Source organism: Rhamphochromis longiceps, linkage group LG17 (assembly GCF_057381845.1).
Source record: "Rhamphochromis longiceps isolate RC_006_pf linkage group LG17, R_longiceps_female_GT1.1, whole genome shotgun sequence".
Taxonomy (NCBI): domain Eukaryota; kingdom Metazoa; phylum Chordata; class Actinopteri; order Cichliformes; family Cichlidae; genus Rhamphochromis; species Rhamphochromis longiceps.
Genome location: NC_140573.1, coordinates 3,060,397 through 3,086,319, shown reverse-complemented (window position 1 = coordinate 3,086,319; position 25,923 = coordinate 3,060,397). Strand labels below are relative to the sequence as shown.

The window sequence follows — 25,923 nt, the reverse complement described above, 5'->3', positions numbered from 1 at the left end:
AGCGCCCATGTTTTTCTAGCAGAACATTGTACCAACTTTTATTCATTTCACCTGTCAGCGGTTTGAAACCTTCTGATGGGTTTAGGACTCACACAGGCACTGGGGAACATCACTTAAACAGAGTGAGCATAATACTGCATTTAAAATCCCGTGAAACAGACATTCAAACAATTGTGAATCTATTAGCACTTCTTGTAATAAGGCTTTTTTTTTTTTTAATATGCAGCTATTTTAAGTGGTGCATAGAATTTTCTGAGTAAGAAAAAAAGCTTATAAATGAATAGATAAAAAAATTCAACAAACTATTTACAAAGTTTCAAGTATGAACAGTATTCAGAGAAAATACAGTAAACAGCTGCATGTTGGGTTTTCATACAGGCACTTCTGTTTCCAAAGAAAACAAAGAATAATGTTTGTATACTGCTCAGAAAATACGGGAACAAGTCAGTGTTTGCTTAGAATTAGAATGGACCCATCAAAACGTTGATGACTTTAGTTTCCATCCCATTTCCAACTTTCATTTTCAAGATTGTCTGGTGTGCAACTTCAGTGTTCCTGTATTTTTTGAGTGTATATAATATAGCAAGTACAACACATAAAATGCTGAACTTCTTATAGTTTTATATGTAACGTCACTTGTTTTACACAAGTGCTTTATTAAATCAAACACAGAACCAGTCATAACAAAAACAACAGAATGCCTCTTTGGCAGAGCGTTTTTCCCTTCAGTGGTGAGGTCTTGGAGAGCTGAACCTTTTCCTTGGTCTGCACACAGTGAAACACAGGACACACCTCAGAAAACCTGGTCATACTGTACACTGCATTGCTTTGACTTTGAAAACAAAACAGCAAGTTATCAATGACTCTTTACTCAAGCTCTGTTGTGAAGCCTCAAGCTAAGCATATTCACGTGATATCTTAGCTATTTAAAACCAGACATAACAAGCCCAGACCACAATTTTCACATTATCTTTGACATGGCCTCATTCAACCTGTAAACTGACCAATACTAGTGATTTTACATGGACGTTAAATTGGTTAAATAAACCTTTTGGACTTGAGCATGAGTTAAAAAAGCAGATTCAAATTCAGCAGCAGATCAAATACTCAGAGTCCGGAGCCAAGGCAGTTTTCCCACATGTCGAAACAACTACAAGTTAGGGCTGCTGGATATAACGATATATATCGGATGACGATATAAAAACGTCTGTCGTTTCATTTTACGCAATCGTTTGTTTCGTGGTGTCGCAAAATAAACTGTTTACAGCGATATTTTTTCATTATCATTATTATGGTCCCTGTAGTGGCTATATTCATTTCCTAAAGTTCTCTCTTTCTCTTATATTTAATATAACCACACTACGGACGGACAAGCGTTTGTTTTTATGCGTTGTCGTTAGCAACAACAACAACGGTAAAACCACCGCGTGTCCGCTTGTTCCACATAAACCTTTCACAATAAAGCTCAAGATCCTGTTGAGACTTTTCAAAATAAACTGAATCACGTGAAAGAGCAGATTGTTTATGGATGAGAAGTAAAAAAGAGCCGCCAGGTGCTAAAAAATAAACCTTAGACTCAAACGTCAGAACAGGCTTCTCCCCGCAGCACGCCGTGTAATAAATACTCACAAAGAAAACTGCGGCCGTTACAACTTATGTCTAAAAATGTATCGTTTCATGCATCGGCTAAAACACTGGACTCCAGGTACACGACGCGCAGCTGGAAACACTTCACGCAAGTCGAGCTGCCCGAGATTCACAGAATTTACAGAAAATGTTACATTTTTGTGATTTATATCGTTATCGGACGATAGATGTCTTAATATCGGGATATTAAGACATCTATATATATGAGATTTTGGTCATATCGCACAGCCCTACACAAGTTACTTCTCTCTGCTGGCCAAAGGAAAGTTAGAGGGATCTCCGTATTGGTTTTACTGCTCATACCCGGAGGCTTGACCACTCTTTTATATGCAGTCGATATTAAATGTTGAGCATCACCTTTTGTCGGCCATGACGCTCGTTTCATTCTTCCACTTGTAGCCTTGTCTCAGAGGAAATCCTACATTTAGAAACATGCAGTCAAGATCAAACACATTTAAAATAACAATTTGGAACTTGACTATTATTAATATATGAATCAAATCAATTAAAACATTTTAGAGACTTCAAAAGTACACACTTCGCACTAATGGAGCGTCCTGATGTCTGGCCTTCGTTATCTGTATGGCTTCATCCTTGGGCCTCTTCATCAGAGGAGGTACAGACTCATAGGAGCTGTGTCTCCGTTTGTGTGGCTTGTCACATTGACTTGGTCCAGCTCTGGCTTCTCTTAGCGACTCGTAATTGTGCCTTGGTCTCAGGTTACTCTCCAGACTACTCTTTCGGTCTCTCCTGGTTGGGACAAAGCTCTTTCGCCAGTCACTGAACACTTGTTCCTTTGCTGATGACTGCATGGATGTGGAAGATGACGGGCCCTCTGTAGGAGTGCGAGACTGATGTAATGTTGAAGAGTTTCTGTCAGAGTGAGATCGCTGTAGTTTGGATGAGGACGAGCAGTGCCTGGAACTAGATGAGCTATCCGCAGACCTAGACAACGGTTCTGTATGGTGTGCATCACTTATAGGCTTTGGGTTGGATACAAGCTTTCCTTTAGCCCCTTGTTGTTTCTTCTTTTTAGAGTCAGTCTTGCTGGTTTCTGTGGGGGTCTCTGGAGTTGGCTGGGATTCATTTTTGCCTCGCCTTTGGACTGTAGACTGTTTTAGAAGTTTAAGGGAATCACTAGATGAAGAAGACTTCTGAACAACAAAGCGAGGAATCACGGGAGTCATAGTGGAGTCATCCTCGCTATCAGAACAGGATGGACTAGTTTGTGCATAAATTAAGGTATCATCGCTGTCCTCAGTTTGAGATGAGAGAACTCTAGTCTTTCTCTTCTGCTTCTTCAAGGCTTGTTTAACCTTCCTGTCCATTGTTTTTGATGTCATATGTTCACTGGCCTTTTGTTCAACATGCTGATGGCAAATGGAGCCCATTCCCTTGTCCGCAGACTGGGGGTTCTTGTGTTGGTAGTTCATGAACGGTGGACTGGTTTGTATATAAATCAAGGTATCATCGCTGTCCTCCGTTTCTGACGAGAGAACTCTAGTCTCTCTTTCCTTGTTGTTAAGGTGTTTTTCTACTTCTCTTTGCACCATTTCTGAGGTTTGCCTTTGTGCCTTTTGTTGAACGTGGTGATAGTGAGCTTTAGTGATGTCTACCTCCGTGTCCACAGACTGCTTCTCACAGCGGTTCTTTGATGATAAATTGATTTGGGTGTTTTGGCTGACATGAAGACTATTTTGTGCATCATCACGATGTTGTTCCATGATTTTTGAAGTAGTCTGTCTGTTGTCGTTTTGTTGAACACGCTCAGGACGCACTTTAACTTTAATCAGTTTTCTCTTCTTTATACTATCTGATTGGCTAAAGGTTACATCCTGTTTCTTTTCTTTTATCTGTGTTTGCTGAGGTTTGGACTGATGCTGTGACTTTGGTGAATCTGCACAAGGCATACTCGGCTTTCTGCTGTTTGCTTTAGGACTTCCCTTCTTTTCAATATCCCTCACTTGTTCTCCACATGAAGTACTGCCTCCACTCATTGACTCAGAGAATGCACCTTTCCTCTTTACCCGTCTGCTGCTTTGTTTTTCTTCATCATCACTGTCAAATATTACTATAACAGCAGGATCATCTGAAATGCTTCGTGCTTTTCTACCATGGTGAGATCCAGTATTATTACACTTTTCTGTCCTTTGTGAAAGGTCAGGGTTCCCACTCTGGATCACTTCGTCACAACATCTGGATAAATCTATAGATGTACGTCCATTGGTTTGACAGTTTCCTTCCACAGTTTCAGGAGAAGGTTTCTTCAGTTGATTAAGGCTGGCAGCTCCACTGTTCTCTGTGCGCGTAGAGCATAATCTCTTTGTTTTTGTCTCTGGACAGCTTTGGACACCTTCATCCTCGGTGTCAGAATCAAGGTTGATGATGTCATCCTTTTCTGAAGACTTGCTTCTGTTCCCCGTTTGACTTGGTTGTAAGTTTGCCATCTCATGGTCTTCATTTTCTTTTACAGAACCAGAGTCATTTTTCTCTGCTGACGCAGGCGCTGACAGGTTACTTAACCACTGTTTGGACACGGTCAGATAGTTACGTCCTGAATCAGCAGAGTAATCGGAACTATCGTCAGTTTCACAACTGTCATCAGGAGCACTATGTGACTCCCTATTTTGTGGTCTCTGAGCTTTAGTCTCAGTTGTGCCCCAGGAAGAAGGCACCATGAAGGACTGTTGCATTGTCTCTCTAGATTGTATGACTTTTGCTAGATGAGAAGGTGTTTCAAAAACCTCCATCATGGAAAAAGCAGAAGCTGGCACATGGTTTGGAACAGATCCGGGTACCTCACAGACAGCTGGATTTGTGTCACTTTGTTTTACCTGGTCTTCATGCTCACCATCATGCTGTGAAACAGTTTCTGGGTCAGCCTGGCCTTCATCTGCTGGTTCCCATTTAACATCTAATACGCTAATAGGCATAACAAGCCAATCATCGTCCTCATCAGTCTCCTCTTGATCTTGCGCGTCAGAAAGGGGGCTCAAAGAGCAGCTTGCTTGCCAATCTAAATGTTTCTCACCGTCACATTTAGGACATAAGAAACGTTCAAACCCATCCTCAGTTTCAACAAAACATGGACAAGAGCAATCTTGTGCTATGCCAAGTGTTTGGTTCTTTGGAAGCTCGGCCTGACTCTGCACATGTCCAAACTGCGTATTACTGGCTTCAGACACGTCACATGAAGGTGAAGGCATCTCCTCGTCATTATTATCAACTTCTGGATTCTCATCTTCACTTATATCTTCATATGAAGGGTCCTCAAACCTTACTTCCTCTTGGTTTGTGTTTAAAAGATGCATGTCTGGCTTTGATGAACCCTGTTCATATTCTGGATCATTTCTAACTGCAGCAGAGAATGTATCTGCACCTTCAGGTCTAGATGGAGGTGTCTGTTCGTTTACATTTTGATCTTGATCTCCAGTGCCTTCGGTTTCTTTGACTCTCTCACGCTCTCCTTGTGAGGAACTGCAGCTGACCGTTAATCCTGGGTACTTCTCAGTCTCTTCTGGCACGGTGACTCCAGAAACTGCTGTCACAGTCACTGGATGCTCTGCTTCATTATTTATGCAAGTGGGAGCAACGTCCAAGACGACACGTTGATAATCTGTGGATGTAAAGAGATGAAAGTTACCCATGAAATGTCTTGATGCATGCTCAATCACCCAGATAAGTAAATCCCTAAAAGTTGATTCTGTCCATCGGGACGTAGCGTTTTCAGTGGAAGAAACGTTTCATCCAACTGACTTCTTCAGTCTGAGCTGACTGCAGGTTTCCCCAATCTTATAAACAGTACATTTGCATAATGACTGACACTAGCAGCACCGAAGGAACAATGGGCTAGGGGGTCAGTTCCTTGATCATTAAGATTGAGCTGACTGCAGGTTTCCCCAGACTGAAGAAGTCAGTTGGATGAAACGTTTCTCCCACTGAAAACGCTACGTCCAGATGGACAGAATCCACTTTTGGGGGTTTGCCATGAAACAAGGTCATGTTTTCATACTGGTAAAATTTACACTGGAATACTTCTCAACATTTTTATGAACATGTCTTGAGCTGTCAACAGCAGAGTTTGGTGTACCTGCTACATGTTTCTCTGATGCAGATATATCACATTTCTCTTGAGACGTGGGAGAGAACTCAGCTCCTTTGCTTTCCTTCACTTCATCTTCTTGTCCAGTTGCAGTAGTGCACTGCTCAGTAAGAACAGGGCTGAAACTTTGCCGCTTGGTAGAATATAGTAACGCAACCTCTTTCTCGATAAAGTCTAATATTTCATCATCTGTGATCCGTTTGGTTTTTTTAGCTTCCAAGACTTCACCTTCGGCTGGCTGATCCCTGAGAGAAGAAGGGGAGAGCTTCTGAGAAGGGGTGGAAACATTTCCTTCTGAATGATCTAGGATTTGTTCCTTCTGCTCACAAACTCGTGGGAGGAAACTTCCCACTTCCTGATTCTCAAAACATTTTTCCTCTGAAAAATCATCAACATTAGGTTCAATCTTGGAAGATTTGAAATGAGCAGATTCCTTTTTTGGAGAGATGCAAAATAATGGGGATGATGTGGAGGCGTTGTTCTCAGGTACAGAAGAAGACTGATCTTGTAAAGAAAACATTTGGGCTCTCTCTCTATGAAGTGGAGCAGCCCTTGCTTCAGCCCAGCATTGTATATTAGAAACTTTTAGGAAAAGTTAAAGTCTCAGTTAAAAATTCCACAAGCTGTCCACTTTTGTTAGAAGGCTGTCTTATGAAGTTCTCAAGAGAGGATATTCCTTTGTGTTAAACAAGGACATGTGCTGATGAACTCAAGCCAGTATTTCTTTTTGTTTGATTGTCACTGCTATACACACTAAATGCAAAATCCTTGGGTTTGGGGTGCTGTAATTCAGTGCACAATTGTGATTTTTGTAGACAGTGGATTCCATGGAATTTTGGTGGGATTGTGCACTGCTTTCTTGACAGCAAGTCACTTCTGATTTTTCAAGATGCAGAAAGGCTACCCTGATTTGAGTTCAAATTGTCAGGAGAACCAGGCTGTCCTGAGACTTCCTTGACTGTTGGAACATTCAGAAAGTATTGCCTGAAGAGCAGTCTTTCAAACGATGACTTCAGTTAAGTAGTCCCCTTGTCTAGGAAACAAGACAAATAAATGAAAGTGAAAATTAAAAATCTGCATATATTTAACAATAGACCATTTTTAAAAAACATTTTTGATCTATGAAGCTGAAATTTTACAGCAATCATGATACATGTCTAAACTGTACAAAATTAAATCAGAAATGACTGAGCAGAAGGTCCACAACGTTCTGAGAAGGAACAAACATGATCCAGCTGTGTGTAGCACAGACTAGTGCTGGGCAATATGGCCTAAAATCCATATCGCGATATAATTTGAAGCACGTGCGGTAACGATATATATCACGATATATTCTTTTCTTCTGTATAACGTATTTTCCACACAAAATCCTTTAATTTTCTCAAAAATCGAGTGTGCCTTATGTATGAATTCTGGTTGTGCTTACTGACCTCGAACCGATTTTGGCGTGCAGAAATCTGTTAAAAATGTTTTGATGGATTGTCAGAGCATTACGGCTGCCGTAGTGAGGAGCTTCGCGGAGTAATCTGGGTCCAAAACTCCGTCTTCTTCAGGTCCCAAAGTCAAACGAAAACTAAGAGTTAAAAACGGTCTAAATTCTTTCATCTTTAATTAAATCATCTGGTGTAACAATTAAGTTTAACATCCAGGCATCCATGAAAACAGAATTTATTAAATTTAACGGAGTTAGAAGTTAACAGGAAGTTGGCTCGCTAGTTTCCACCTAAACATTTCATACCATGTTCTGACAGAGATTTTTGAAACTAATTCAAACGTACAGCTCTGCTGCCACTTCCAACATAAATGAAGACGGAAAACTAAACAGCAGTGGCGTTTGCAGGGTTACTGAAGTTGGACTACCTGGTATATAATGTTGTGCTACATGATTGCTAGCGACACAGCGATGTTAGCATAACATTAGCACAGTGAAGCTGGAGGATGAACGCCAACTTTTTTTCCACTCGATAAAAGTTAACGTGAGGGATTCTGGTGGTCAAGGACAAATGCAGTCGCATAGCAGGATGCTGTACACGGGCCAAACGTCAGTCAGGAGAACAACTGAGATCATTCATCCACAATACGAGGTTAGTTATTAATATACTGCAACAACATGGGAACAGAGTAGCTGCGAGAGAATTCAACATTAATGACTCAACGTTACGGAAGTGGAGGAAGCGCAGTTTTCAGCTTTCCCCATATTCCAGAAGTGCTTCATCTCTTTGCTGTGACTGTCGCCCGCCACAATTTGCAGATGATAATGGTTGTAGCCGCTGCGATGCTTTCGACCAAAACAGGCGCAGCTTGATGACATCATCAACATGCGCTATCGCGATAGAGCGGTATAGTCAAAATCTCTATCACCCACCCCTAGCACAGACAAACCCTTTAACCCTGCATTCATCGTGTTCAGTGTGTACATCTACGATACAGGAGGCAGAGCGCTTTGTGCAGAGCGGATAAACTTGGAATCCTGGGACGTTTTCCAGCGGCAGCGAGCAAAGCACAGCACAAGCACGCCAGCGAGGAGTCCTCATGCCTGCTGACATACCTTCACACAAGTTTTGAAACTAAAACTACAGTCACCCTAAGTTCAAGCATGCAACGAAAACATTCTGTGCAGTTCAATGAACGTTATGACAGAAGTTTCCCTCCAAGCCGTTGAGTAAGTCATTCCATTCAACAGCTCTGGGGACCTTGGAAGGAAAGCAGTGTTGTGGAAACAAAGCAATCTGGTACATAACCTCTTTTTCATTAGTACCTACTTGGATCATCTCGCCACAATTTGCCACAATATTTAGAGTCAGACTGCGTGCCCCCGATTGGCTGATCAGTGGCGTCATTCAATGAGTCATGAGAAAGTCTTACTTATGCAAATCAAAACTGCCAGTTTTGAAACCTGGCAATGAGGGAAAATGGCTACAAAAAAAGCAAAAAACAAAACACAAAACAAGGACATGGTCCCCCGAGTCTGACAAACAGCCATAGATCGAGCACCGGGTATATCGTTGCCTCGACGTCCACCTTTGTTGTAGGGTTCATGTCACATACTAATTACGTCATTGGACACTTGGCCGCATTGCTATAACAACAAACATGCATTGTAATGGAAAACCAGTCGATCTGAGTTTAGTCATGGCGAGCTGATCTTAATAAGTACTAATGAAAAAAGTAGCTATAGACCGGGCACAAAAAAACGACGTACAAGCAGAGGGCAGCAGCCAGCGCAGAGCATGCCGTGTCTTATGTGAAAGGGCCTTCAGAATTCTCAGATGATGCTATAATTCCTCCCTGCCTAAGGATAGAAACTAAAACTTTATTAAAAAATATTATAAAGACACTGAGATACTTTACTAACGCTAAACCTCCCAGAAACTCTCTGGAACTATCTGTGGTGGTCATACTGACGAATTTCCTGCAACAACAGCAGTAATGGCAAGAGAAACTAATTTTGGACAAAGTTGTTAATTCTGATGTACTTTCAATTTTATAAAATAACGATAACCAAAATTTCACAAAAAGGTATTTAAGGTTCAGTTTTAAGGTTTTGTTAGCTTAAAAATGTTGATTATTCAGGGCTCGCAAAATTTCAAAATCCCTGGTAGCCCTTCGGGCAGGGACTCTTCAGTTTTTGGTAGCCCAAAATAAATTTAAGTAGCCCGAATAAAAAAAAGAGCAATTTTTTGATTGATGTTTTGTTTCCTGTTTTGTTTCCGTTACAATATTATACATTAATGTACAATATTATACATTAATGTATAATATTGTAACGGAAACAAAATATTAATCAAAAAATTGTTGAAACACAAATTACAACATTGTATAAAAATTACAATCATCAACTCAAATACTTGGTTCTGATTGAACAGACATTTCTATGAACTTGTAAGAACTGTGTAGGACATGAATCAGTCTGTGTCAGATCCTGAATTTGAAATTTCCACTGAAGTCACGGGTAAGAGGCAAGTGGAACCAAGATCGAGGCCATTTGCTTTTTAAAGTTTGCAAAGACTGCTACATTGTGCCAGTGGTAGTTCACTCTTTGCAACATAGTAGCTGTTTTAAACTGATTTTTCAGGTTTATTTTTAGTATGTTATTTGCAATTGGTGTTTGTTCTGGGAAAGATATTGCAGACTGAGCAATAATGCATTTCTTGCATTTCTCATGGGTTCTAATGGGGCCTTTCTTAAAATGACTGGTCCCAGTAACAAAGGCGCTTGTCGACTCAGAAATCGAGAGAAAACCAACAACACACCCGGCAGAACATTATGTTATTTACACGGGTGCACATAAGTGGTCCGCATTAGGGCTGGGACAACGCGTCGACGTAATCGATTACGTCGACGCAAAAAATACATCGACGTAAAAAAATCTGCGTCGATGCGTCGTCACTTTCAAAAAAAGACATGGCGGCAGCGAGTAGCGGAATCATGAGTGAGGCAGTTGCAGTCAACTTAAATCACTCCACCCGAACACGCAGTTCTACAGTATGGGGATATTTTAACAGAAAAGGAAGTGATTCAGTCGTTTGCCGGCTTTGTGAGGTGGAAATGGCCTATCATAAAAGCACGACGGCTATGCACCAGCACCTCAAACGACTGCATCCAGGAGCCGCTTCTGCAAAGGACAAACCACCGTAAGTTTTCAACTTGTTTACTAACGCTAGTTTTTACCCGTTAATTCATCCAGACCCCCCCCCCCCCACGTAGACGTACACTCACTCATAGACACAGAGATAATCACAGCACACATCTGTGTGCTGTGTGTGATTTATGATTTCAGGAATAAACAGAGAAGTCTGGAGGACTACTGTCAGAGAAGAAGTACACCATGCACCCCCCAGGAGGTGGCTGTACTTACTGAGAGCGTCTTATCTATGATTTTAAAAGACAAGAGACCACTTGCTGTGGGTGAGGGATTCAAAGAAATGCTGACCACTTTCCAACCAGGTTACACTCTGCCGTCTAAGCGTCATTTTACAAGCATGATGGAGAGAAAGTATGAAACTTCAGTGGAGAAACTAAGGAATGAACTAAAAAAAGCCACATCCAAAATCTCCCTTACCACTGATGCTTGGACAAGTCTGGTCACAGAGTCCTACTTAGGGGTAACTTGTCATTTCATTATTTGTTCAAAGACGCCATTTCTGCTGTTTGTATATTATTAATTTTTTGCTATGATTTCCTTTGTTATATTTGTTTTGCAAAACATTTAATTTTTTGTTAAAAACAGAAGATTGTAGTACAATGTTATTGTGGATTTTGTTTTGTGAATGAAGAGCACTTTTTGGCAGAAAGCAAAGTGAATGTTACATTTTGTTTGTTTAAAGACACCATTGTTGCTATTTATTTGAAATGTTTTGTTAACTTTTCCTTAATTTTATATATGTTTGCACATTTCATTTCTTGTTAAATGCTATCTCTATTGTATTGATTGTACGACCTCTACAACTTTATTTTGCAATTTTTTTTTATTAAAAGGTCTTCAAATGAATAAATTTGTTTTTTTCATTTATATACATAAATTAGTAAATGTGAAATTGCTATACAAGTCAAATAATGGGGAAAAAAAATCGTTAATCGAATCGAATCGAAATCGAATCAGATTGAAAAATGAATCGTTAGATTAATCGATTAGGAAAATAATTGTTTTGCCCAGCCCTACCTCTCACATGTTTAAGCTTGCTGCGGGAGATTTCACTTGTCATGTTTGCATAGTAAGCTAACGATTGATAAGACGACGTCAGAGGGATTGGTGCACAAATTATCATCACTCACAGATCAGTGCTGTCGCTCTCTATACACAGTTCGTGCGATTGCAAAGTGAAAGCAAAAAACAAGCGCAAATTCAAACACGATTTCAATATGTCACATATTGACAGTGGCTCACCGATGTCAATGACATAATTACCCAGCTACATTTCCGAAAGAACACAAAAGCATTGACATATATTTTTCCTTCCTATGATAGCCCGATGGGCAGGGCAGGGCCCGACTGGAAAAATCGCTAGCCCCGGGACGTCGGGCTAGAGATTTTGCGAGCCCTGTTATTTCATTACAGACTAATATTAAATATATATTCAAATTCATGAATCTGCAAAGGATGCAACAAACAACAGCTAACCCATCTAAGTAATTTAACTACAGTAGAACAACAAAGTTATGGAAAAGTTCAAAATTAACTTCAGATAATGTGTGGTATTTATTAAACTAAGATGGATCGAAGACAATCACCAGGACACTGTACAGGAAGAGACTGAGAATGCAGAGCAAGAAAAACTACACTTCTGTAGAAGAAACACCTTCAAGCCAGACTAAAGTATGCTAAGGATAACTTGGGAGAAAGATTCTACACACTGGTAGCACTTCCTTTCTCACATGAGATGAAACTAGAGCTCTTTGGACATGGAGACAGTGCTCATGTTTAAGAAGGGAGAGGCATACAACCCAAAGGCAGTTGGTAGAGATGTGGAATGAGTACCAAAAGGATCAAAGCAAAAATGCTGCACAAGATGATTCTGAATTAGCACTCTGCAGGCACCAACCGCTTTGAGTGGTAGAGACTGACGCTACAACCACACTAGCCTGGATAAATGTGAAAACGGCGTTTTCGCCTCCGCGTCCACACTAGCATTTTCAGTCGTTTTCACGGAGTTGAAACGGCTGAAAACGCTTACGTTCCAGTCCTGCGCATGCGTGAAACGCAAGAAGATTCGACCTGCCTCATTTCCGTCTGCCGTTTATTTACTTGTTGAAATGTGGCAGCAAAATGTTGAGGAAAAGCAGCGAGCTTTTTAAATGGACTAACAATGAGGTGGAGTTGTTGCTGCGAGTAACACAAAAGTACAAAGTTGCAAAAGCGAGTGAGAATTAAAGAATTTGAAGAAAAGCTCTCTGGAGCATGTACAGACTGATATTATGAACAAGCGTACAACAACAAAAGTCAGTCACATTTATTTATATAGCACATTGCTGCTGACTCAAGTGCTGCAGCAAGCAGTCAGAACAAGCAGTAAAGCAGTACAAGAACAAGTAGTCAGAACTCATTCTGCTTTAAAAACCAAGGAATAAATGTGGGTTTTCAAACATGTTTTGAAAGTGCCTAATGTTGGGGAGGTCCTGATGTGAAGAGGCAGTTTGTTTCACAGTTTAGGAGCAGTCACAGCAAAGGCCGACCTCCTCTGTGCTTTGGTAGTCTGCAGATGATATTGAAAGATCTACCAGTTCAAAAGATCAGAAAGGTATGAGGGTGCTAACCAATGTAGCTGCAGTCAGCTAACAGACGACAAAAGTCGAGATACAATGAAAGCATGGATCGCTCTCCAAGTCTCTGAAACAGAGGAATGCTTTCCATCTACTTGCAAAAGTAAAGCCAAAGACAGTAGATTTGATTACAGCCTGAAAGATTTTAAAAAAGTAGCACAGCCAGTGGCCGTAGTTACAATTTTCAATGTTTAACACTATGTCTGTGAAGGTTCTCAGTCATCCAGGTCATTGTAGTCAAACACTGTTTCTCTTAGGCCTTCTATACGTTATAACTTCCCTCTCCTCCGCAGCTGGAGCAAGAGCCGTCCACTGACCAGCACAGACTTCCTACACTGCCTCCATCTGACAGCAGAGGAACAATACAGCGAACGCGCCCCCGCAGCTCTGCCATCAAAACACCAGTAAAACAACAGGGGCGGCAGGCAACGGAGCTAACTAGCAGTAGCTATCTAGCCCAGTTCAGCATAGGTGTTCTTTATTAAGGTGAAGAGTGCAAGAACTGAGGGATGATGCCACGAGCGGGAGCCACATACGTCATCGTAGCTGTGGGGTTTCAGCCAGGGCACCCGGAAGCGTGATCCCATATGGAGTGGGTCGACTGAAGGGGAACCATGAGTACGTTGGGGAACCATTTGAGTTAAACTGGTTACCAGGAACGCAGCTCTTGACTTTCGCATTTCAGATTAAGAATATGTCACATGCTCAAGAACAAAGACTTTGGCTCAACCTACCTACGCTAACGGGGCTGTGTGATTCGTTAACGTCCCGTTTTGGGTTGTATGGAAGCCCCAAACGCAATTTCATTGTTCTTGACAATGACAATAAATAAATAAATACTAAAAATACTATATTTTTAACTTCTTCTTCTTCTTCTTTTTAAAGAAAACGCGCCAGTCACATGCAAACAGAGGCGTGTTATGTCTTTTGAACGGTAATTAAAAGGTTATAAAAAACAAACACGTCGAGGTGCTCATGTCACTCATCCTTACCGCGTTTTTCACAATGCAATTCTCATCGTCTTTGAAGCGTGCACACAAAACAATGCAACGGCTGAAAGATCAAATTCAATGATGATGCTTGCTACCAGCAAACTTACGTACCACAGTAAATACGTTTTTATATCTTGGTCCCGCTGAACTGTCTTCTTCCGTTTCTTTTCGTTTTCTTCGGACGTTAATGGCGAGTGGAGAACCGACTGGCATGCGCATTAGCGCCACCTACGGGAAGGGCGTGTGGATGGAGTACAGCGTGCGGTGGGGAATATAACTAATTCTCGTCTCTCTTCCACATGCTTTGTGCAATTGGTCCATACATGTTTAACGCTTTCTGGTGTATTACGTTAAAGACAGAGACCTGTTGGGTGTTTTGCTTTTTTATGGAGTACATGGTTTAATCCTATATGTTCTCTTTTCAAGGGAGTAATAAGCATCGTGTTCTTTGAGTTCCTGCCTTATTATATTCAACTCCTTTTGGATATTGTTAGTTATATACACCAGTAATTTTCCATATATGATTCTAAATGATATTTTATCCTCAGCTCTGCTTGTTAACTTCCTATTATTTTAATGAAATGTGCATTTGCATCTCTACCTTTCCGTTCCCTTTAACAGTACATGAGCAATAATTTGGGTAAATTACATTTCTGAAACCCTGCTGTGGAATTCCAAAAGCATGTGAAAGATGTGATAATAATAATATTCAGTCTACATGATAATTTTCCAGACTGATTGAAATGTGCTGAAAAGCTATATGTATGATGGAACTTTGATTTTGGTTACTTTCTTTGACCTACTGCAGTGCAAACATTATTCCCATTACTTTTATGCTGTATCCTGAAAAAAGATCTGTTCTATTCTTCACTGCTACATATTGAGGGATATAAAAAACAGTACTTGCAGTACTCATCAGTAAATATATATTTTCTTTGAATTGCTGTTGATCTTTATACTCTTGTATTAAACCCCGATTCTTTTGTCCCCATGACAGAAGAAACACAACATAATTCCTAATTTATCCCATTAAGTTTACTTCAATTCAATTCAATTCAATTTTATTTATATAGCGCCAAATCACAACAAAAGTCGCCTCAAGGCGCTTCATAGATACAGAGAAAAACCCAACAATCATATGACCCCCTGTGAGCAGCACTTTGGTGACAGTGGGAAGGAAAAACTCCCTTTTAACAGGAAGAAACCTCCAGCAGAACCAGGCTCAGGGAGGGGCGGGGCCATCTGCTGTGATTGGTTGGGGTGAGATAACAGAGACTTTGAAGAGAGAGACCTAATATTTAATAATCCACATTTCACTGTTTTACTCTTTGGTTCAGATGTGGATTCTGTATTGTTCTTTCGTTGTGATTGTTTATGTTTACGTTGTTTACTGCTGGCTTTTAGTTTGTTTTTGTCTGTTTGGGAGCTGACACAGTCTCTATGGAGATGGGTTTTATTTGGGGTAGCATTAGGAGAGAAGCTGCAGAGAGGCGTGTTCCATGTTAAAAGCTAAAATATAACAAAAAAAATCATGCTAAACAAAACAAAACCTTTCAATTGCCCAACCCTATCTGTCCCCTCAACGGGTTGTATGTTTTCAATGTTTCCTTATTATTTTTGTCATAAAAATAAATCAAACAAATAAATCAAGTTGCGAGACAGCACCTTGCATTTACGCCAGGCTGTGAGCTGCCCTAAATCTACGTCCTTCACCCCCTTTTCAACTAGAATCCCAGTTTAAAACTATTCCTGACTTCCCTCAGTGTACACTGTAAACTCCAAAAGATACAATTAGCTTTTCCTGGTAAAAGGTCCTACTTTACTCTTGTCACTGGTTTGGAAACAACCTCTATAAAGTTAACCCGTTTCATCTTTAAAACTTAGTCCTGGTTTCTTCGTCCCCTTTAACGGGTAGCACATATCCTGAACTTGACACTTATTAACCCATAAAATGACCAATAACCTATGATCCTGTGTTTTCCTAAACACACATTGGTCTCTTTTCTCTCTTACCACAACATCTCATGTTACTTTTATCTCAGTACTGTCTTTTTCTCACAGTGTCATTATCCTTACTTCAAAGCTTCACTTTATTCTCAAGAATTTAGTTTTACCACTACTGAGCCAATTTAATAGTTAAGATCATCCACTCAGCGAACAGATAATTTAGAATTCAGCCAATATGCACAAATTTGCTTTTTGAACAGGTTTGTGCCTGTACCTTTAAATCTCTTTAGACCGGTCTTCTGTTCGCCTCATATCAGATCCAACCTTCGGCCACATTTGTTCTCTCTGTTACACGAAGAACCGGGCGGAAACCCCGATTCTTTTGTCCCCATGACAGAACAGAGAAAACCGACTCATAGTGTGTTAAAACATTTATATTTCTTTTTATTCAATCATCTTCCGGAAGAGAGAGACCCCTGCACAGCTCAAACGCCAGTTGCAAGAGCTCTAACATTTTTAGCTCAACATGTGTCTCATATGGTGTTATTTCTGTACTTCAGACGTCACACAGTTTCAAACATTGCTTATATGGAAAGTTCCTCTTTTCTGTGTCTTAGCTATTAATATGGCTGTGCACTAAAACTTCCTGTTTTTCAGTCTAGCTGAGCACTTAGTTTGTGAGTCAAAAGTGGCCTTGCTTTACAAGCCTTCATTATTAAAGTACATAACACAATCTAATAGGAAAATAAGGATATTGATTTCATGACACTTGTATTATTGCACCTTCTGATATTCTTTTTGATTTTTTTTCAGGAACAAGAGAAAGTGGTTTAATGGTTTAACAAATTTTCAGGGAGGAATAGGTGACAATGACACAATCAGACTTAACCACCTTTGCCAAGGTCACAATGTTTTTGCTAGCGTGTGTGTGCATGTACGTCATTCTGTTTGTAAACACAATAACTAAAGCTTTGAAAAAATTGTGAAACGTTGTTATGTTGTAGAGCAGGGGTGTCAAACTCAAATACACAGTGGGCCAAAATTCAAAACTGGAACAAAGTCGCAGGCTAACGCTAATATTTATTGAAATATATTTATTCCTCCAGAATGAATCTTTTCTTATGGACTCAAACACATTTTGCTGAAAAACTGAATATGGAACAAACAAAGCTTAATACTAAACAATATATATATATTAGCTGTATAATACCAGTAGGCCAGCTCTAATAATAATTTGGTGTGGCTTTGCGGGCCAAATGTAATTAGGCTGCTGGCCAAATTTGGCCCGCGGGCCAGAGTTTGACACCTATGTTGTAGAGTGAGATCACTGTAATAAATTTATTGGTCTAAATTTGACAGAAAGCCTTAAGTTAGACACTATGATTCTTGCAAGTGTGGTGTGTATTCTCAATATGTAGAAAGTACTTTATAAGTATATTTTAAAATATATCACCATCATCCTTTTGTTAAGCCATAAAGAGCTGCACACACTCCCTTGTGAAATGGCATTGTCAGCTATATGTGTACTGTCCAACCAAATGAGGAAGTCCAATACCCACAATTTACCATTTACTCATAGTTTAACCTGTTCACTCCAACTTTATCATATTTGATCTATGAGTTTTTGAAACGTCTTTTTTTTCTAACTAAACCTAAATAAATTGCATTTTAAGGAATAAGTTGCAAAAAATGCATGAAATAGCAAACGTGAAACAAATTAAAACTCATATGCATTTATCAAAAAGTTTCCAGATTTTTTAAGACAAGTGCAGGCCCATTTCCAAACTTTGATTCATTTTAAAAGAATGGATTGTTAATGATTTTTGGAATTCATTTGCACTAAGGGTACATGTAAACACTCTCAAAAAGGAGACAAAAGGTGATCTGGAATCTTTTTTTAGTAATATAAAGTAATAATATAAAGAAGTAAAAAATAGCAATAATAATAAACAGAACAAGTATTATTATTAAGGTTTGTTATACACCCACAAGACAAGCTCGGGTAACAGGACAAGATGTGCTGTTCACATAAGAAAAAAAATGTTTCCCAGTCTTTTCAAATTTGTGCCCAGTACCAGATAGGGTCAGTCTGATCTTCTCCAGCTTCAGATGATAGAGCACTTCCTTAACCCAGGCCATATGAGAAGGTGGAACTGAAGAGTACCACCTCAAAAAGATCAGCCTGCTGGCCAACAAAGTTAAGGATGCTATCGAGTCTTTATGTAGATTGAGTGAAGCTCATGATACACAAATTATGCAGTCACAGCATTTAGAACAATATTTCTCCCAGTTACCTTGGACAGGGCATCAAAGACTCCAGATCAGGACACCCTCAAAGATGGAGAGTGCCAGAATATATGAGCATAATTTGCAGAAGAATGACGGAGACATTGGATTATATATTTTAGTGAGCCAGTCCTTAGTATAATGAGTACGGTGTATCATCCTAAACCGAGCAAAATAATGTTTAGCATAAATAGATGACTAAGGAGAACAGGACAATCTTTACATGAACGGTGAACAAAGTTTTGGACCTGGAAGTATCTGAAAAAAATGGCTCCTAAGTAATGCAAATTTTGCGATCAATTGTTGAAAAGATGCAAAAGATGAATCTAAATATAGATCTGCAAAAGTCCCAATGCCCAACCTGGCCCATCCAGTGAATACACTGTCTTGTAGAGATGGGGAAACAGATGGTTCCCTATTAATGGTGCTTCAATAGAGGGCCCCTGCAAACCAAAAATGTGTCTAAATTGGGTCCAGAAAGCGGAGCACTCATGACTCTGTAACCATCATTGACTGTCGGCTTGCTCTCACACGTGTGGTAATAAAGGTATTGACTTCAGCTGGCTGTGTTTGCATACTTTGTCAACAAAATCCATAACAGAAGGCTTTCATGCTACACAGTCTTTCTCTCTTTGGACCAGTTACTGGAAACCACATGTTCATCCCCTCCCTGTCAGGTGGAGGCTTTCAGGTTTTGTGTAAAAATAGTATTCTGTCAATACAGGACATTTATATAAGAAACAGTTTTCCCTCTTTCAATCAGCTGGTAAACAGGTTTTCCATACCCAAATCTATTTTTTTATGCTTACAATTACAAAACTTTGTATCCTTACATACAGATTGCTTCTTGTCAAGAGATTTATTCTAAAGACACTTCTTCAGCTGAGAATCTAAAGGTAGAAACACACAGACATTCTCTGCGACCTGCTGGAGCGGGGGGGCTAGTAGGAGGAGTTGGCCGTCCGACTGCGGTCTGGGGTGTGGGGCCTCCCTGCTGCTGCGGAGTCGGGGCGGTCTGCCTCCCCCCACTGCAGGGAAAAGGGTAACACCACCTGGGTCTGGGTGCAGTTCCCCCCTCCAGGGGCAAGGGTACCTAGACCCGGTTTGTAGAGTACGCTTGGGGAGTGTGATCGTGTGTACAGCGTCTCTTTATGTCTGTCTCCACGTTGGTTGAGTGTGGAGTGAGTGCATATGAGAGCATGAGGGTGGGAATGGATGTTTGTGTCTGTGTGTGCCTGTATGTCTGTGTCTATATGTCAGGTTGGGTGTCAGGCGCCACCTCTCTGGGGACATCTCAGGCCCTCCAAGGTATGGAGGCCTATCTCCCCCTACCACCACTTCCCCTGCCAGTGGCGGACTCCCTCAGACATCAGTGCGTTGGTGGTTCTTTGTGTCTGGGGATGGGCGTCCGGGTACACACCGGCTCACTCCTTGGCGGCCGCTTATCGGGGCCTGGAGCCTGGGGCTCGCTCGGGCCACTTCGGAGGTGGGGTGCCCCCGGCCTCTCGGCCTGGGGCTCGGTCACTCAGGCGCGGCTGGCTGCCGGCGGAGCTCACGGGCGCGTCACTGCAACTCCCCCTGACTTCTGCTCCGCGGCTGCTGAGTGAGCCCTCATCTGGGACTCTCCTCAGCTCTTTCTGGGACAGTGGCGCAGCTGCCCCTCTGTTGGTCTTCCTTGGTCTCTTGTGTTCTGGGGGCCTCTGGATGTCTGGAGTCTTGATCTCCTCCATACCTGCTTCATGCCCTGGAGGACGGGGCTGTGCCCCCCCACACCCTCTAGCAGATTATTACATGAAGGAACCTTTTAAAAAAACAAAAAACAAGCGCGTCCATGCTCACAGGTGTACACACGGGTGATCACACCCACAAACTACACCCTTTTTGGCTCCTACCTCAAAGCACACTGTGTTCTGTTGATCTTAGGTGCTGCACAATAATGTTTAACATTTAGTATTTACTGTCATATTCCCATATATCATTGTGATGTTGTTTATTCTATTACTCTTGTTCTCTTCTGCTTGTTTTCTTTTTTCTTTCTCAGCAGGTGATCCAGGTGATTGATATATGCATTTTCTTTTTCTGCTCATTCTGTTGGTTTTTGTTTTTTGCCCTTCTCCCCCGTCCCTCTTCTCAGCTGTTTCTCTTTCCCTCTTTCTTTCTCCCCTTCTTTCCCCCAGTCAAGTCTGTCCCATATTCAGTAAGTGAAAATAAAATAAACAATAAAAGGTGAATCAAATGGACCATTACGGCAAGGCTGGGATGGTCAGTTTGGTAAAGTAAATCCGTTGGGCATCTTTCTTTGCCTTTAGACAACAATTCTGATGCAAAAGAGCCAAACGGGACAGGCAAAAAAACAAAAAAAGAAAAAGAAAAAAAAGAAACACACAGACGCTGCAGCTTTTACTTGCAAGGGCGATCACAGAACACTCACACCAGAGTGGGGGCCCTGTGATGTGCGCTCCGTTCCTGCACTTGTCTTTATTTAAATACAAAAATAATACAACAGTGAATACGTCTATTCATAGGAAGAGGAATGTTAGTGTGTATGTAGGTGTGTGTGTGTGTGTGTGTGTGTGTGTGTGTGTGTGTGTGTGTGTGTGTGTGTGTGTGTGTGTGTGTGATTGTGAAGGACGTGGCCCCTCTTCTTGTTAGGGAGCGCAGATAAAAGTGTCCAGCTCTCCTCTTCCTAGCAGGAGTGAAATAATAACAGCTTGTTCAGCTATTATCGCTGTGAGAAACAGTCTTGTAGTGGACAACAGTCTAAGTCATAAAAAGGTCATCATGCAGTATTCTATCATATGCAAACTTATATCATTTAAAAGCTTATACTGACTAATAAGTACAATTTTATATTGACATTTCCCCTCTCGTCCAGCTGTTTCTCTGCTAGATGATACTTTTAAAGTAGCATTTGATCAGAATTATTGGTAACATTTATAAAAAACGAATCCACAGCTCAACCACTCTTAATCACGTAAAAGTAAAGTTTGAAGTGGATTTAAATGTTGAAATCTCCAGGGAAGACTGCCTAAAAATTATAAGTAAGATTTGTTCATCATCAATTTGCCAATGTCATACTCGTCAAAGATTTGTCCCGATTTAGACCAGATCTGGATTCTACCTGTGATAAATGTAGGCAGGCTCCAGCGATCCTCCTACATATGTCCTGGACACATTCAATGCTACATCAGTTTTGGCAATTCTCTACTCTTTTTAAAATTTGATCCATGTTGCTTTGTTGCTCTATTTGGTACCACAGGGGAGGCATCTGAAAAAACACAAGCTGAAGATGCTTTTGTCCTCTGTTAGCCAGGAGACTTGTGCTGTTGCACTGAAAGACTCCTCACCCCCTTCATGTTCACAATGGATCACAGAAGTTATGGAGTATCTTAAACTGGAAAAGCATGTCTTTTATCCTGTCTTCCTTCTCTAACCCCAACCAATCACAGCAGATGGCCCCGCCCCTCCCTGAGCCTGGTTCTGCCGGAGGTTTCTTCCTGTTAAAAGGGAGTTTTTCCTTCCCACTGTCGCCAAAGTGCTGCTCATAGGGGGTCATATGATTGTTGGGTTTTTCTCTGTATCTATGAAGCGCCTTGAGGCGACTTTTGTTGTGATTTGGCGCTATATAAAAACAATTGAATTGAATTGAATTGAACTAGAAGCCAAATGCAAAACTAGTGAAAACAAAATCGTCAGAAAAAATGATTCAAGATTTAAGATTCTTTATTTGTCATGTGCATAGTTATACAGGTATAACACGCAGTGAAATGTGACCTGATACGCTCCTTGACTGTGCAAAGACAAAGAGAGAGACAGAACATTATATACAGTGCATGAGTATACGCAAAGGAGGAGGGAAAGGTCAGTGGCCTCCACCTGTAAAACCATTAAATTACCTGAAGAGGACTGACCGTTTGGACCCCAAGTCATCTCTATTTGGCTCTCTGGGAACAGACCACCTAGTCCATTCCTAGAGATCTCTTTCAGCCCAGCTGGTTCCGAGTACACCTGACTTTGAACTACAGTCTCTGACTGACCTGTCCTCAATCCCTGATTGGATTCCACCTTTTCTGATTTTGAAGAATCTTAAACTTCAGTGTAAAATTCCTATTTTTATTTTAGTTCTCCTTCTATTCTGCTATACCACCAGGGGTGTCTGAGACCCACAAAAACATCTCTATGCTTTCTGTATGACACAATGTGACCTTGTTTGAACCTGCTGGGAGTTGTAGGTGTGATGGTTGTGCTATATTTGTACATACTTGAATAGATCTTTTTCTTTTTAGGATTTCGGCCTTCTCTGTAGTCTAAGGAGCTTGGAAAGAAAAGCGTCTGGACTTCTTTAAGTTGCTTGAAGATGTTTCATCTGAGAAACTTCTTCAGTTCTAGGGTTGAATGGTGGAGAGTCCCAGATTTAAATCCTGTGGGAGTGTCCCCCCAAGAGGGTCATGGACCCCTTATTGATCCTCTACCTCAGTGGTCTCCAACCTCTTTTGCGCCACGGACCGGTTTATGCCCGACAATATTCTCACAGACCGGCCTTAAATACAACAAAATAAAACTAGTACCGGTACCGAAAAAAAGAAGATTTATTCATAACACACGTGAAAAGACCCAGGAAAACCGAGTTAACGATAAAACGATAACAAAATAACGCTGGAAACCGATAAAAACCCTGAAAACCAAACATTTCACACCTGAGCCTCAACTCTCGCGGCCCGGTACCAAACGACTCACGGACCCAGTGGACATAGATGCTTCTTTCGCTCCTCTTTCTAACCATCTGTCTTCTCTGTCCAGAATGTGAACATTGACCTTTGTCCTTCAGATGCAGATGGACAGCCGAGTCTTGCCCCGTCGAGGCAGCTCTTCTCTGTTATTCTATTCTTATAGCTAAGAACAGAATTGATCCCCTTCCAAGGGCAAATTAAAACTTTACAAAAACAACTTGTTTGTGTAGTTTATGTCATCTTATAGTTAATGAGGCAGCTTAAGATTCACCATATCAATCAATCAATCAATCAAAATTTATTTATATAGCACATTTTTAAGACCGAAGTACACCAAAGTGCTTTCCATTAAAATCGCAGTACAAATAAAATCACAATAAAATATAAATTACAAATATATAAAATAAGATAATTACATAATCTAAATACAGAGCCAGATGTAAATTACCCTAATTCGCCTTAAATGCCAGATCAAACAAATACGTTTTTAAACGTGATTTAAAAGACTGAATGGAATCTGACGCGCGAATATGAAGAGGGAGAGTATTCCATAGCCTGGGTGCAGCAACGGCAAAGGCACGGCCTCCTCTGTCAACAGAACCTGTGCTTGTAGTCTAACACTGAGGTCTGCCTTTAGGTGGAGACAGCCCGGCAATTCCTCCTGTGAATATTTGAGAATAAAGGCGGGAAGGGAAAAGGGGGAAAAACAAAGAAACCAAAACCTCTGCTTTTTTGAATTTTAACACATGATTTAATTAACCCTGTCCTGTCTGGCAGCTTTTGCGATTAAGATCTGCTTGCACTGTTGTGCCAAACACATTTTGCTTTTCCTCTGTGACCATGTCCCACAGGGACCCAGGCCCAGCCACACATACCATTCACTCACTCATACATACCCACCAATGACACACAGACACACGAAGCCACACATGCAGACACAATGACCACTTGCCCCCCCAGCAAGCAGACTGTTTAGCCTAACTGTTGAACAGTAGCGCACATCCCCTGTCATTGTCTAAGATGCAGATAAAAATGAAGGGCAGATAACAGTTAAGGGGTGAACGGGGCCACTGCAGCAGTCCCACCCACAAGCCTCTGGGGGGGCCCCTCAAGGGCCTGTGAGTGTGTGTGGTAATATGTTGTGAACTGTAATGGAGGATGAAGGAACTGATACCAGTTACTGCCCCTCACACTCAGCTGGCCTATAGAAAACTTCTGGGACATTGAATATCAGACGTCAGTAGGAGAAGTCAGTCATACAGCGTTTGGACGTAGTGTTTTCTCCCACTGACAACGACAGAATCAGCTTTTTTGGATTTCCTTACCTGGATGACTGAGCAAGCATCAAGACTGTGTGTGTGTGTGTGTGTGTGTGTGTGTGGGGGGGGGGGGTCATACAAAGTACTGACTATCATTTTTCTACAAAGTGGACCCTCTGCTGCAGCATCTTTCCACTTTGTTTCCATCATTCCTAACACATTAGACTCACTGCTGCTTTCTACTCTACCTGAGCACTCAAGGCATTATGCAACCCGACTTACCCTTTCATACAAGCGCTTTTTTTCTAGGCTGAAGTACTTTTAGCTAACATGCATTAGTAGATGCTGCTCTGCCTCCTGAGCTACAACCAACTCTACCCCTCACTGTTGTGATATTTTGATACCATGGTAGCATTTACAGGATATTGCTTTGTAGTGAAAACTGTTACTCAATAAGGCCCATCTAATAGTTGTTTTTCTCTTTCTCTGTGACCCAAGAATTAATGTGTAAGACTCACAGGCTGGTACCCCAAGGTCGAAAACACCACAGAGACGAGACCACTTCCTTACTCCCATCCTCCCTTCCTTATCTTTTAGAAAAAGGCTCGTTAAAGGCCAGGTGGTTTGTTTCAGAATTCACTAATGAAAGAACTCTGTATTTTATGTCTAGGAGTGTATTTTGCTGGGATGATCATAAATTATAGCTGAACTGATAAACTACACAAGGGATACTTTGCTCAGAAGGCAGGAAGACGTTTCCTTATTTAGTCTGTACCGGTTTGAACTGGGAAAGCTGACACACGAACCTTTTTTTCCTCTATATAAACTGCTGTGTATCAAATAAACCTTTGAGTTGATTTGGGAAGGCAACCTGAAGCAGTCTGTGTTTCCTTGTTCTCCCAAGCTGCTCCCGGCGCTGTAACTAACCCAGCTGAACGGCATACCTGAGTGTTACTTTAAATAATTAGGAATCTTAGAAGGAAAGGACAGAACTCTGCTTATCGCTCACGCCACGGAGGAAACCCGGGACGGCAATTTCCTTCACTCACATTTCAGGATAGCCTGGACTCAAACCAGGCCTGTTCAGAATGTGTACATCCTCATCACTGAAAGACTGGCCACTGAGTGTAGGTGTAAACACTGCAGAGTCCTGGCCTGATGAGTTAGCTCTTCTGTGGTGTGTCATCCTCTTAGCCAGAGGCTGTTTGGTTCCCCCGATGAATAAAACACAGCAATCCACTTGCTGCTGTATCTTTGGGGATGGTGTTCAGTCGGTGTTGTATTATACTGACACATAACCAATTTAGACCCATTTGGGGGTGCTTAGGTATCATCAGAGCACCCCTAAAATAACCATAGTTGTAATAACAGCATATTTTTGGTTATTTTCTAGAATTATGATGTTACACTTTTCTAATTTGTCTATTTACAACACTACAGCATAGAATGAAAACAGGTTTTATGACCTGATTCACCCAGTTGGTGCTCCCATTACTGATGGCAATTTCACAGTCTCAGCCTGAGACTAAAAAAAGTCACTTGGGACGAAACATTTCTCCCACTGAACACGCTGCATCCAGATAAACAGAATCAACTTTCTGGGATCCTAATAGGGCCTGCATCAACACATATCACATGTCCAGTAGGATTTTTTCTTTGATGGAGTTTCGAACTATATCTTTCATTTTTTGTATGCAGTA

At 41.1% G+C, this 25,923-nt stretch overlaps 1 protein-coding gene across 3 annotated transcripts; it reads right to left on the bottom strand.

Moving 5' to 3' along the window:
• Positions 1 to 10: 10 nt before the first annotated feature.
• On the bottom strand, positions 11 to 14,253 carry LOC146649078 (uncharacterized). Of its 3 annotated transcripts, none has more exons than XM_085385713.1 (5): positions 14,113 to 14,253; positions 5,738 to 6,782; positions 2,186 to 5,263; positions 2,005 to 2,065; positions 11 to 765 (listed from the first exon to the last, which is right to left on the bottom strand). In XM_085385713.1, exons 2-5 carry the CDS (start codon positions 6,267 to 6,269, stop codon positions 726 to 728), a joined length of 3,711 nt encoding a protein of 1,236 aa, XP_085241839.1. In that variant the 5' UTR covers positions 6,270 to 6,782; positions 14,113 to 14,253; the 3' UTR covers positions 11 to 725. The 3 variants fall into 3 exon arrangements, with proteins under 3 accessions (XP_085241839.1, XP_085241840.1, XP_085241842.1); XM_085385714.1 differs by having other exon boundaries at positions 14,002 to 14,132; XM_085385716.1 differs by lacking the exon at positions 14,113 to 14,253 and adding an exon at positions 7,180 to 7,296.
• Between the last annotated feature and the right edge of the window lie 11,670 nt (positions 14,254 to 25,923).

Coding starts and splice junctions, on each gene's coding strand:
- LOC146649078 (XM_085385713.1), bottom strand. CDS start 6,269: ATGTTTTCTTTACAAGATCAGTCTTCTTCTGTACCTGAGAACAACGCC. Junction 5,264..5,737: donor ATCAGAGAAACATGTAGCAG/GTACACCAAACT, acceptor TTACATCCACAG/ATTATCAACGTGTCGTCTTG. Junction 766..2,004: donor AGCGTCATGGCCGACAAAAG/GTGATGCTCAAC, acceptor CACTGTGTGCAG/ACCAAGGAAAAGGTTCAGCT.